We start from the raw sequence: 13,159 nt of genomic DNA, 5'->3' as shown, positions 1-13,159 counted from the left end.
ATAATGGGTGTACTTACTATTGTATTTTAATGATGGTCATTATGGGTGTACTTACTATTGTATGTTAATGTTGGTCATTATGGGTGTACTTACTATTGTATGTTAATGTTGGTCATTATGGGTGTACTTACTATTGTATTTTAATGATGGTCATTATGGGTGTACTTACTATTGTATTTTAATGATGGTCATTATGGGTGTACTTACTATTGTATGTTAATGTTGGTCATTATGGGTGTACTTACTATTGTATGTTAATGTTGGTCATTATGGGTGTACTTACTATTGTATTTTAATGATGGTCATTATGGGTGTACTTACTATTGTATTTTAATGATGGTCATTATGGGTGTACTTACTATTGTATGTTAATGTTGGTCATTATGGGTGTACTTACTATTGTATGTTAATGTTGGTCATTATGGGTGTACTTACTATTGTATGTTAATGTTGGTCATTATGGGTGTACTTACTATTGTATGTTAATGTTGGTCATTATGGGTGTACTTACTATTGTATGTTAATGTTGGTCATTATGGGTGTACTTACTATTGTATGTTAATGTTGGTCATTATGGGTGTACTTACTATTGTATGTTAATGTTGGTCATTATGGGTGTACTTACTATTGTATTTTAATGATGGTCATTATGGGTGTACTTACTATTGTATGTTAATGTTGGTCATTATGGGTGTACTTACTATTGTATGTTAATGTTGGTCATTATGGGTGTACTTACTATTGTATTTTAATGATGGTCATTATGGGTGTACTTACTATTGTATGTTAATGTTGGTCATTATGGGTGTACTTACTATTGTATGTTAATGCATACTTGCCAACCTTGAGACCTCCGATTTCGGGAGGTGGGGGGAGGGGGTGGAGTGGGCGTGGGCGTGGTGGGACGGGGGCGTGGCTAAACGGGGAGGAGTATATTTACAGCTAGAATTCACCAAGTCAAGTATTTCATATATATATATATATATATATATATATATATATATATATATAGGAAGTCAAGTATTTTCTATATATATATATATATTTATTTATTTATTTTATTATATATGCATATATATATTTTTATTTTATTTTATTATATATATATATTTATATATATATATATATATATATATATATATATATATATATATATATATATATATATAAAATAAATACTTGAATTTCAGTGTTCATTTATTTACACATATACACACACATAACACTCATCTACTCATTGTTGAGTTAAGGGTTGAATTGTCCATCATTGTTCTATTTTCTGTCACTATTTTTCGAACCATGCTGAACACCCTCTCTGAGCATTGAAGTGTGGCACGCACAAAAGTGCTTTCATCAAATGCACTAGATGGCAGTATTGTCCTGTTTAAGAGTGTCACAACATTGCTGTTTACGGCAGACGAACGGTATACAAAAAAGTGACTGCTGTTGTTGTGTGTTGTTGCCACGCTGGGAGGACGTTAATGAAACTGCCTAACAATAAACCCACATAAGAAACCAAGAACTCGCCCTCCATCATTCTATAGTTATAACGGGATTGGGCAGGTACGCTTTTTTTATATTGTGGAGGACCTGAGTCCGCCTGAATTTCGGGAGATTTTCGGGAGAAAATTTGTCCCGGGAGGTTTTCGGGAGAGGCGCTGAATTTCGGGAGTCTCCCGGAAAATCCGGGAGGGTTGGCAAGTATGTGTTAATGTTGGTCATTATGGGGGTACTTAGAGAGCCAAGTGTTTTCTGAGGCAGTATGGTGAAACATGTCCTAGAAACGGTTAAGTTATCCCTTAAAAAATAGTTATCCTCCATTTGCCTTGTGAGTGAATGCAAAAGCGGTTAAAAGTTACGCTCATGCATGTCTGCTGTATCCTTACGTTCTGGGCAAAATGTAGACACAGCACTTGTCTGCTTATAGCCGGTGTGGAGCCCCACGTGATGCTACCAGCTAATGAAATGTAAGACATCCGGACGAAAATTCCAACAGTCAACATCATCAGTGGTCTGCTTTTGAAAATATTTAATAATAATTGCAAAAAGCTGAACACACGAGTGTATCACTAACTAAAAAAGATGTTGACGCGCAGGGTATTTTGCCAAGCTAACTAACACACTAGCTCAGCTCTAAGTTCAAAGAGTCAAAGTATTTCTGTCGGCATGCAAATGCTCCGACTGCAGCGTTAAAGTCAACTTGCCGACGGCAGTCACTACAAATGGATGTAAACACCAAGCAAGACTTAAGTGGACTTAAACATATTTGCCAAGCATTCTATGCATTGTACTTCTTGAGTAAGTCATTCTGCCAGTGCCTCTTGCGATCCGGAAACACCCTGGGCATGCGGATCTTTTTGAAGTCATCAATGCATTTCTTGAGATCCTCCTCCAGCAGCTTCCTCTCCTCCTCCTCCTCGTCGTTCACAACGGCAGGAGGTATGCCGTTCTCTCGGGTAGTGAGTCTGGGTAGGGTCTTTAAATGGAGGGTGGTCGGGCGATGGGGACTCTCGTCGGGAGGCAGAGTCGATGGAGGACTGGAAGGGTTGGATGCTGGCAGTACGTGGCTCGGCAGAGGCTTGGACGGAAGGGGGAATTCAGGGCTTCCTGTGGGACGCGACGGGGGAGGAAGGGGAAGTGGAGGGGTGAGTGGAGCAGGAGGGGTGTCAAGGGGTAGTGGGGGTTGAATGTCTGGCGTTGCGAGGCTGCTGCTTTCTGGGAGGCTTTGGGTTCGACACCCGGTGCTGCTGCTGATGCTGCTGATTGGATCCACCGAGGCCCATTGAGACGCCGGTTTAGTGGCAGCCACTTCAGGAAGAATGCGGAAATCAGAGGTCGTGTTGGCCTTGGGAATCACGGATGAACCACCTAAAAGGGGAACAAAGGTTAGAATACACGCCCACAGAGGAAACAGTCATTTTTGTTCAGCTATTAATACATACTTGCCAACCTTGAGACCTCCGATTTCGGGGGGTGGGGGCGGGGGCGTGGTCGGGGGTGGGGTGGGGGGCGTGGTTGGGGGCGTGGTTAAGATATAAGAAATACTTGACTTTCAGTGAATTCTAGCTATATATATATATATATATATATATATATATATATATATATATATATATATATATATAAATAAAATAAATACTTGAATTTCAGTGTTCATTTATTTACACATATACACACACATTATACAAATATACATTATAAAATCAATAAGAAGACGGGAGCTCTAATTTGGGAGTCTGAATTAGGATCAGAAGTTCCTATATAAACATTGCGTACTCACGTCGCCATTTTGTATTGATTACTGCAGCTGTGCACTGGATTCATTCACAAATACAAACTACAACTCACAAACACTTTAGAGTTAGGCTCCACCATCAGAATGTGTACTTAAACTTATAAAGATCACATGGATATTATTCAGTGAGTTGATTCACCAAAACTAACCTGTTATACAGGAGGAAAAAGCACACAGGACGTTTCAATTGTTCACAGACTGGTCGCGCTCATCAGAATGACAAGACACTTCCGGTCTGCAGGTGATAGCATTCAATTGGGAAGAAACGCCCTACTGCCCCCTACTGACCAATGTGAATACTGATAAATGTGGAATGACAGCTCCAAAAACGAATTCAAACCACAAAATAAAATAAATAAATCAATACAAAAATGTGACACATTATGGGTGGGTCACATATGCATGTACAGTTACTTTTAAACAGTATTGTCCTGTTTAAAAGTGTCACAACATTGCTGTTTACGGCAGACGAACTGCTTTACGGTAGACGGAAACTTGACTGCTGTTGTTGTGTGTTGTTACCGCGCTGGGAGGACGTTAATGAAACTGCCTAACAATAAACCCACATAAGAAACCAAGAACTCGCCCTCGATCATTAGCTGTTTATATTGTGAGAAAGCGGACGTGTGAACAGGCTGTCAACACGTCACGCAGGTCCGCATGGAGCTGGAGGTGGCGTGGCCTCCAGCTCCGCCTGAATTTCGGGAGATTTTCGGGAGAAAATTTGTCCCGGGAGGTTTTCGGGAGAGGCGCTGAATTTCGGGAGTCTCCCGGAAAATCCGGGAGGGCTGGCAAGTATCAGACAGGGACATATCACTCACATGCACAGTCGCACACACACACTCACGCATGCATAAAAACACCAATCAGAAGTGCACAGTGTGTTCCCAGGTGCAGCCCACACCTATCAGTTTATGGTTTGCGTGAAGGCTAACTTGTTATTTTCCTTTGTAATCTCTGCCTACTGAGCCTATGATGCTGTTAAGTTATTGTGGCTCAATGTGCCTTAATTTTTTTTATGTTAATGTATTATTATTTAATATATATTATTCTTTTAGTTGCTTAAGAGATATTCCTGGCTCTGAATTTGCTCATTGTTATTTTTATGTTTTTGTGCATTATTTATTGCCGTCATCATTAAACGAACAGGTTACTCATCAGTTACTCAGTACTTGAGTAGTTTTTTCCACAACATACTTTTTACTTTTACTCAAGCAAATATTTGGGTGACTACTCCTTACTTTTACTTGAGTAATACATCTCTAATGTAACAGTACTCTTACTTGAGTACAATTTCTGGCTACTCTACCCGCCTCTGTTAATGAATAGCCTCTATGGTGCTTTGCAGCAGTATTTACATTGCCTCACAAGCACAATAATCACAAAGTGATATCAATAATGATTACTTTCTGTCGTTTGTCTCCACAAATTGGCAGTGTCTACTTGCTCCAAAATAAAGCAGATTTTTAGCCCCTTTTTTTTTTTATGTCTTTCCTGCCAAATCCTGTTTTTAATTAGCCTTCCAAACTCATATGGTGCCAATTATGATTGTTTTGTTTCTCATTAAAAAAAAAACCCCAATGCAAATCAGATAAGCAATATTTCAGTACAAGTAAAAACAACTCCAGTGGATTATGACTGATTATGAGCGTAGGATGAATTTATCAGGGAAAACAGCCCACCAGGAGAAATACGACGACGAGACTTGTATTTTTCAACAAGCTGTGTAACGGGATGGTGGGAAACATTCTAGCTGAAGCAGACATTTTTCATTTGTACATCTCTTGCTGCTGCATAATTTTACTGAATTTCACATTGTAAACGTGACGTCACGCCCGGTTCATTAGCTCTGCGAGGTTCGAAAAGGTGAGCCAGAGAGCGTCTGTTGTCATAGCGTTCTGCCTTTCTCTCAGAAAATGCCCTGTGCTTGCGTAGTTTCAAGCTGTTCAAATTGCGAAAAGGGTGAAAGTTTCTTCAAAGTTCCTCGAGAGGTACCGTATTTTCCGGACCATAGGGTTTGCCAACAAGAGTCTTTAATGAAGGTTAAAGAGTTGAATGTTCATTTGTTGTATTTTACATCATTATCTGCATGTAAAACTGCAATACTTATCTTTAAAAAGTGGTTTGTATTACTAATGCCCTTTATTTACTTGGTATCGGATCGCAGCCAAACCTTTAGTTTCCGTTTGATATTGTCTTCTCGTGTCCTTGTAGAATAGATCACTAATGAAAACCAAGGTACCTCAGTAACCACAATGTTGTGTAACTGTCAGAGGTGTGGACTCGAGTCACATGACTTGGACTCGAGTCAGACTCGAGTCATGAATTTGATGACTTTAGACTCGACTTGACAAAATGTAAAAAGACTTGCAACTCGACTTAGACTTTAACATCAATGACTTGTGACTTCACTTGGACTTGAGCCTTTTGAATTGACATGACTTGACATGACTTGCTACTTTCCCCAAAACCCAAAGATGAAAAAGTTATTCGGGAGCGCTCCGTATTTTTCATTGTGTACTTGTCTATCAGCGTTGCGTGTGTCAGCTGGTGTGCTCTCAGTACAACAGCCAATCAAATTAGATCTACTTTGTTTTCATCACACAGCATTCATCCAATCAAATTGCAGGACAACCAACGAAGAAGACATATCCAAACCACACGCCAGTGAACAAAAAATGATACCTAAAATAATTTTGTTTGGGTATAAAAATTACGAGGTGGTCAACAAAAAACGGTTTGCAGTATGCAACACATGCGGTTCGAAAATTACTGATGGAGAGGCAACAACTTCCAACTTCGTCCGGCATTTGAAGTTGCACAAAGAACGGTAAGTTTTGAATGTAAGATAACGTTTATTGGCTAAGTAACGTGACTTTTATTTGCTGTGTAGTTAAATAGTGAGGCTGTAAACTCACTGCTAACGTTATAACGTTATTGCAAACACGGGAATCTGTTGCAGTTCACTACCTTATTCATACTTTTTGTTCAGGGATTTTTTTTAAGCAGGGTTACGTTAGTCAATATATCACACGTAACGTTAGACGGCGGTCAGCAGCACCGCGTATTTTAGCCACCTAAAAAAAGACAAAAATAGTAAAATAAAGGTCAGTTAAAATGTATACTATATTATGAATATGTGTACCGTTTTAGCTAGCTTTCTGACATACTGTTGGTTGTTTACCTCAGTGGTCCCCAACCGCGGCCCGGTATTGGTCCGTGGATCGATTGGTATCGGGCCGCACAAGAAATAATTTTTTTTTTTTTTTTTTTTTTTAATTAAATCAACATAAAAAACACAAGATACACTTACAAGTAGTGCACCAACCCAAAACAACTCTCTCCCCCCTTTTGTTCTGGGCATTGAACATGAAGACTCTTCCTTCACTGTTCCGAGTGGCCATGAGAGTCTTGGCAGTGCCTGCCTCCAGTGCTCCAGTGGAGCGAGTTTTCAGCCATGGTGGCATCATACTACGCCCCCATCGTGCACAAATGACTGACAGACTCTTGGCTAATTTGGTCTTTTGCAAATGCAATGCAGCATAGGGCCCTGACATATAAAAAGTACAACTTTTTTGTTATGTTCACGTATATGTCATGTTTTTTCAATGTTAACACTTTTGTACAAATAAGTACATTTGCACTTTATTTTTTAATGTGTTTGTTCTGTAAAGGAATGAGTTAATGTTTAAAATGACTGGTTAATAGTGCTATTATAAAGTGCAATGTCAGCACAATTTTCTTTCCTGCAATTTAAAATGCACTTGTTTTAATAAATAAATACAGCGTTTGAAAAGCATACACAATCTGTGTTAATATATTAGTCTGTGGTTAAAAGGACTTGAAAGGACTCGAAACTCAAAATGCAGGACTTAGGACTTGACTTGAGACTTTCCAGTCTTGACTTTGGACTTGACTCGGGGCTTGCCTGTCTTGACTCGGGACTTGACTCGGACTTGAGGGCAAAGACTTGAGACTTACTTGTGACTTGCAAAACAATGACTTGGTCCCACCTCTGCTTGCTGCATAATTTTACTGAATTTCACATTGTAAACGTGATGTCACGCCCGGTTCATTAGCTCTGCGAGGTTCGAAGTGGTGAGCCAGAGAGCGTCTGTTGTCATAGCGTTCTGCCTTTCTCTCAGAAAATGCCCTGTGCTTGCGTAGTTTCAAGCTGTTCAAATTGCGAAAAGGGTGAAAGTTTCTTCAAAGTTCCTCGAGAGGTACCGTATTTTCCGGACCATAGGGTTTGCCAACAAGAGTCTTTAATGAAGGTTAAAGAGTTGAATGTTCATTTGTTGTATTTTACATCATTATCTGCATGTAAAACTGCAATACTTATCTTTAAAAAGTGGTTTGTATTACTAATGCCCTTTATTTACTTGGTATCGGATCGCAGCCAAACCTTTAGTTTCCGTTTGATATTGTCTTCTCGTGTCCTTGTAGAATAGATCACTAATGAAAACCAAGGTACCTCAGTAACCACAATGTTGTGTAACTGTTGCACACGACAACAAAGCCACAACAGGAAAGATTGCTGTGTTTGTCACAGTAGCTTCAATGTAATTGTGCGACCATTCTCATGTTTTCTTCCTTCCACTATTTCAGTATGTGTCGCTAACTTATAAAGACAAATCTAAATGCTTATTGGGAAGAAATCAATCATGTATTTTCTTAAGTGCAACAGCAAGAGGTAGCCCCGCACAATTTCATGAAGATAAAAGTAGAGATGATGTTTGATAAGAAATTATCGAGTTCGAGCCCATTATCGAATCCTCCTATCGAAACGATTCCTTATCGATTCTCTTATCGAATCCAGATAGGTTGTTGTACATGGAAAAAAATTTGGTTTAACAAAAGCTCACTTTTATTTTATAAGAAAAAACTAAAATAAAATAAATAAATAAATATTGACTGTTACCCCCCTAAAAAAAAAAAAAAAAAATATTGACTGTTGTTACCCAAAGTATATTAAGTGGGATTTTTCAGAAAAACAAATATATACAGTAACACAAAAACAACCTGTCTCTGTGATGACTATAGGTGTATAAATAATAATATAGTGTTAAATAAAATCAGTCCCTTGGGCACAAAACTGGAAATAAGACAGCTCTCCAAAAAGTGCACTTCTGCTGCTATTGGAACATACTAACTACACCAGGGGTGCTCATTACGTCGATCGCGATCTACCGGTCGATCTCGGAGGGTGTGTCAGTCGATCACAAAAAAATAGTCCTAAAAATGAGCGATCATAAATCTTCACTATGACGTCACTTTCGTCACTTGATTGACATTCACGGCACCCGGGGGTCTTCTGAGATGACGCTGGCTGCTGCCAGCTCATTAAAATTACCGACTGGAAGGCGAGAAACACTTTATTTCAACAGACTCTGGCGCCGTACCTGTCGTCAAAACTCCAAAGACCGACTGCACAGTTGCACAATAAAAGCTCTGCTTCATCCTGCCTGCGCTACCAAAATAAGAGTCTCAGAAAGCTGGCGTGCACAAGCTAGCAAGCTACGGAGTTTGCCGACAATGTATTTCTTGTAAAGTGTATACAAAGGAGTACGGAAGCTGGACAAATAAGATGCCAAAAACCAACCACTTTCATGTGGTATTGGACAGAAAGGAGGACTTTTTTTCTCCTCCATTCGAAATTGCGGACGTTATCATCACCACTGTCTGATTCCAATCAATGCAAGTCATCACAATCAGGTAATACACCAACTTATATTCGTGTCTTCATGAAAGAAAGGAATCTATATGTGTTAAACATGCTTGTATAATCTTTAACCACCTTTAACTTGTTAACAATATTAACTATATGTGTTAAACATGCTTGCATTATCTTTAACCACCTTTAAGTTGTTAACAATATTAACTATATGTGTTAAACATGCTTGTATTATCTTTAACCACCTTTAACTTGTTAACAATATTAAATATATGTGTTAAACATGCTTGTTTTATCTTTAACCACCTTTAAGTTGTTAACAATATTAACTATTTGTGTTAAACATGCTTGTATTATTTTTAACCACCTTTAACTTGTTAACAATATTAACTATATGTGTTAAACATGCTTGCATTATCTTTAAACACCTTTAACTTGTTAACAATATTAACTATATGTATTAAACATACTTGTATTATCATTAAACACCTTTAATGTATTAACAATATTAACTATATGTGTTAAACATGCTTGCATTATCATTAAACACCTTTAACTTGTTAACAAAAACATATATTTCATAAATAAGTAAATATAAATGATATATATGAATGAGGTAGATCCCCACGACTTGATCCATTGAAAAGTAGCTCGCCTGCAGAAAAAGTGTGAGCACCCCTGCACTACACACACAGGCAGACAGCTAACAAAAAATCCAAGACGTCTAATAAAGTTCCAAAGCAGATTAATCCATTTAGGCTCTTTATTGTTGTTGATCTTGCTTTTTCTTTTCCTATCTTTACTTTTGTCTTGCACTGGACTATTTTTTTTTTTTAAACTGAAATACACACAATGACAAATGTATAAGCTATGTGATTCAATTAACATACTGAAATGTAATACACAATATGTGTCATGTCTGTGTAATCATGTTTTGTTTTAAGTCATGTTTTGTCTAGTTTCTGTCTTTTCACTCCCTTGTCTTGTCACCATAGTTACCCATTAGTTTCACCTGTCATGTCACGCACCTGTTTTGAGTCACGCACCTGTTGTTAATCATGTCTGTGTTATTTAAGCTTTTCATTTTCTGTTGTTCGTCCTGGAGTCATAGCCTTTCTCACCCTGCTATCCTCGCGTTTCAAGCCCTGTTCACGATCCCATGCCACAGTAAGTTTGTTTATTAAGCCACAGTTAGTGTTTTGTTTACTTGTTCATAGTTTCTGCCAATGTGCAAGTTTTGTGTTTATAGTCTAGTTTTGTACCTCCGCCCCTGTGCGCGCTTTTTGTTTGATCCTTTCTTTGTAGTTATAGTGTTAAATAAATCATGTACCCACCTTCACGCCATGTCCGATCCAAATTCTCTTGCATCTTGGGAAAACAAAAAACGCGCACAGGGGCGGAGGTACAAAACTAGACTATAAACACAAAACTTGCACATTGGCAGAAACTATGAACAATTAAACAAAACACTAACTGTGGCTTGATAAACAAAAACTTACTTGGCATGGAACCGGCATGAAAAAAAGAGTAGCAAGGGTCATCAGGGTGTGGAGATCGTGCAGGAGCATAAATGCAGGGATGTCGTCAGGACGAACAACAGAAAATGAATGAACTTAAATACTATGGACATGATTAGTGAAAGCAGGTGCGTGACTCAAAACGTGAAACAGGTGCGTGACGTGACAGGTGAAAACTAATGGTTGCTATGGTGACAAACAAGAGTGCACAATGAGTCCAAACGTGGAACAGGTGAAACTAATGGGTAATCATGCAAACAAGACAAGGGAGTGAAAAGACAGAAACTAGACAAAACATGACTTAAAACAAAACATGATTACACAGACATGACAATATGTAAATATTAGCTCCACACAAATATACAGTACTATCATCAAACAAATACTTCTGAGTGTTGAAACTATTTCAATGGTGGAAATATACGACTGGCAGCCATTTTAAGTCCTCAAAACATCCATTGAAACAGTGCACAAAAATCGTTTTTCAATAAACATCTTAGTATCAAACTTTCCACCTTAATATTGAGTTACATAAACAAGTTAAACAGTTTACTTACAGACTTACTGTATATTTTCCAAGGCTTGTAAGAGCTAACACAACTTGTCTACTTCTCAATTGTCTCATGAACTGGACTAACATCGTCAACCCGGAAGTGCCCAAACTATTGAGGCGTAGTATTTTCATATCGCCACAAGGTGTCAGTAAAAGTCTACAATCAAATGGGCATAACATTGCCCATTTGGGATTCGTTCCCAGGGATTCGAATAAAGAACCAATTCTTTTTCTTTACTATAGTGGCCTCGATAACAGGAACCGGTTCTCAAAAAGGGATTTGAGTCAATGGAATCGGTTCTTTTCTTATCGAATAACCGCGAGAATCGGTTTCAAACATCATCCCTAGATAAAAGTCTGTTTTCCATCATGAAGAAAATATTGTTGTATTATTGCAGTCGAACCTCTAAAGTTGAACGGCGCAAAAGTCAAACTGTGTAAGCATCGAAAGCAGCAGCTTCTTCCACTAATGACCGACGGTTTGAGGCTTGATTTTTTTGTTATCGCTGTTTTAAGTGTTCCTTGTAACCACAAAAAGCACAGGATTTACACTGAAATTGCAAAACAAACACTGTATTGATGTTTTACTCGTTTTATACCACACTGACTTTAAAGTAGACACTAGATGTCAGTAAAAGCACATGTAGTGTCTGTACATTTAATAATATAAATTAGAAAAAGGAAAGATCTAACTTTTTTTTTAAACACGAATACAGCCGTCCCTCAGTCAATGCTGTTAATTGGTTCTGGTCATGACCGTGATAAATACATTTCCGCAAAGTAGGAATCATTAGTTGTAAATCAAATATTTCTATAGTGACAGCATAAAAATATCTTTTTACGACCTTCTAAATGCGCTTTCGAACTTCATTAGAGCCCTTTAGGCATGAAATAACACCATTTAGTCATCTTTACACTGTAATCTACAAACCCCGTTTCCATATGAGTTGGGAAATTGTGTTGGATGTAAATATAAACGGAATACAATGATTTGCAAATCATTTTCAACCCATATTCAATTGAATGCACTACAAAGACAAGATATTTGATGTTCAAACTCAAAAACTTTATTTTTTTTTTTGCAAATAATAATTAACTTAGAATTTCATGGCTGCAACACGTGCCAAAGTAGTTGGGAAAGGGCATGTTCACCACTGTGTTACATGGCCTTTCCTTTTAACAACACTCAGTAAACGTTTGGGAACTGAGGAGACACATTTTTGAAGCTTCTCAGGTGGAATTCTTTCCCATTCTTGCTTGATGTACAGCTTAAGTTGTTCAACAGTCCGGGGGTCTCCGTTGTGCTATTTTAGGCTTCATAATGCGCCACACATTTTCAATGAGAGACAGGTCTGGACTACAGGCAGGCCAGTCTAGTACCCGCACTCTTTTACTATGAAGCCACGTTGATGTAACACGTGACTTGGCATTGTCTTGCTGAAATAAGCAGGGGCGTCCATGGTAACGTTGCTTGGATGGCAACATATGTTGCTCCAAAACCTGTATGTACCTTTCAGCATTAATTAAGATGTGTAAGTTACCCATGCCTTGGGCACTAATACACCCCCATACCATCACACATGCTGGCTTTTCAACGTTGCGCCTATAACAATCCGGATGGTTCTTTTCCTCTTTGGTCCGGAGGACACGACGTCCACAGTTTCCAAAAACAATTTGAAATGTGGACTCGTCAGACCACAGAACTCTTTTCCACTTTGCATCAGTACATCTTAGATGAGCTCAGGCCCAGCGAAGCCGACGGCGTTTCTGGGTGTTGTTGATAAACGGTTTTCGCCTAGCGTAGGAGAGTTTTAACTTGCACTTACAGATGTAGCGACCAACTGTAGTTACTGACAGTGGGTTTCTGAAGTGTTCCTGAGCCCATGTGGTGATATCCTTTACACACTGATGTCGCTTGTTGATGCAGTACAGCCCGAGGGATCGAATGTCACGGGCTTAGCTGCTTATGTGCAGTGATTTCTCCAGATTATCTGAACCTTTTGATGATATTACGGACCGTAGACGGTGAAATCCCTAAATTCCTTGCAATAGCTGGTTGAGAAAGGTTTTTCTTAAACTGTTCAACAATTTGCTCACGCATTTGTTGACGAAGTGGTGAC

The 13,159-nt window shown here is 38.6% G+C and overlaps 1 protein-coding gene across 1 annotated transcript in view; it reads right to left on the bottom strand.

Moving 5' to 3' along the window:
* Positions 1 to 2,014: 2,014 nt before the first annotated feature.
* The window catches only part of kctd12b (potassium channel tetramerisation domain containing 12b), a 60,680-nt gene continuing 49,535 nt past the window's right edge, over positions 2,015 to 13,159 (bottom strand). The window contains exon 2 of the mRNA XM_061927658.2: positions 2,015 to 2,868. Coding sequence (XP_061783642.1) covers positions 2,279 to 2,868 — 590 coding nt within the window. The 3' untranslated portion in view covers positions 2,015 to 2,278. The remainder of the gene's footprint in view (positions 2,869 to 13,159) is intronic.

The sequence above is a fragment of the Nerophis lumbriciformis genome, linkage group LG35 (genome assembly GCF_033978685.3).
Source record: "Nerophis lumbriciformis linkage group LG35, RoL_Nlum_v2.1, whole genome shotgun sequence".
Classification (NCBI taxonomy): Eukaryota; Metazoa; Chordata; class Actinopteri; order Syngnathiformes; family Syngnathidae; genus Nerophis; species Nerophis lumbriciformis.
This window is presented reverse-complemented; position numbering and strand designations above follow the sequence as displayed.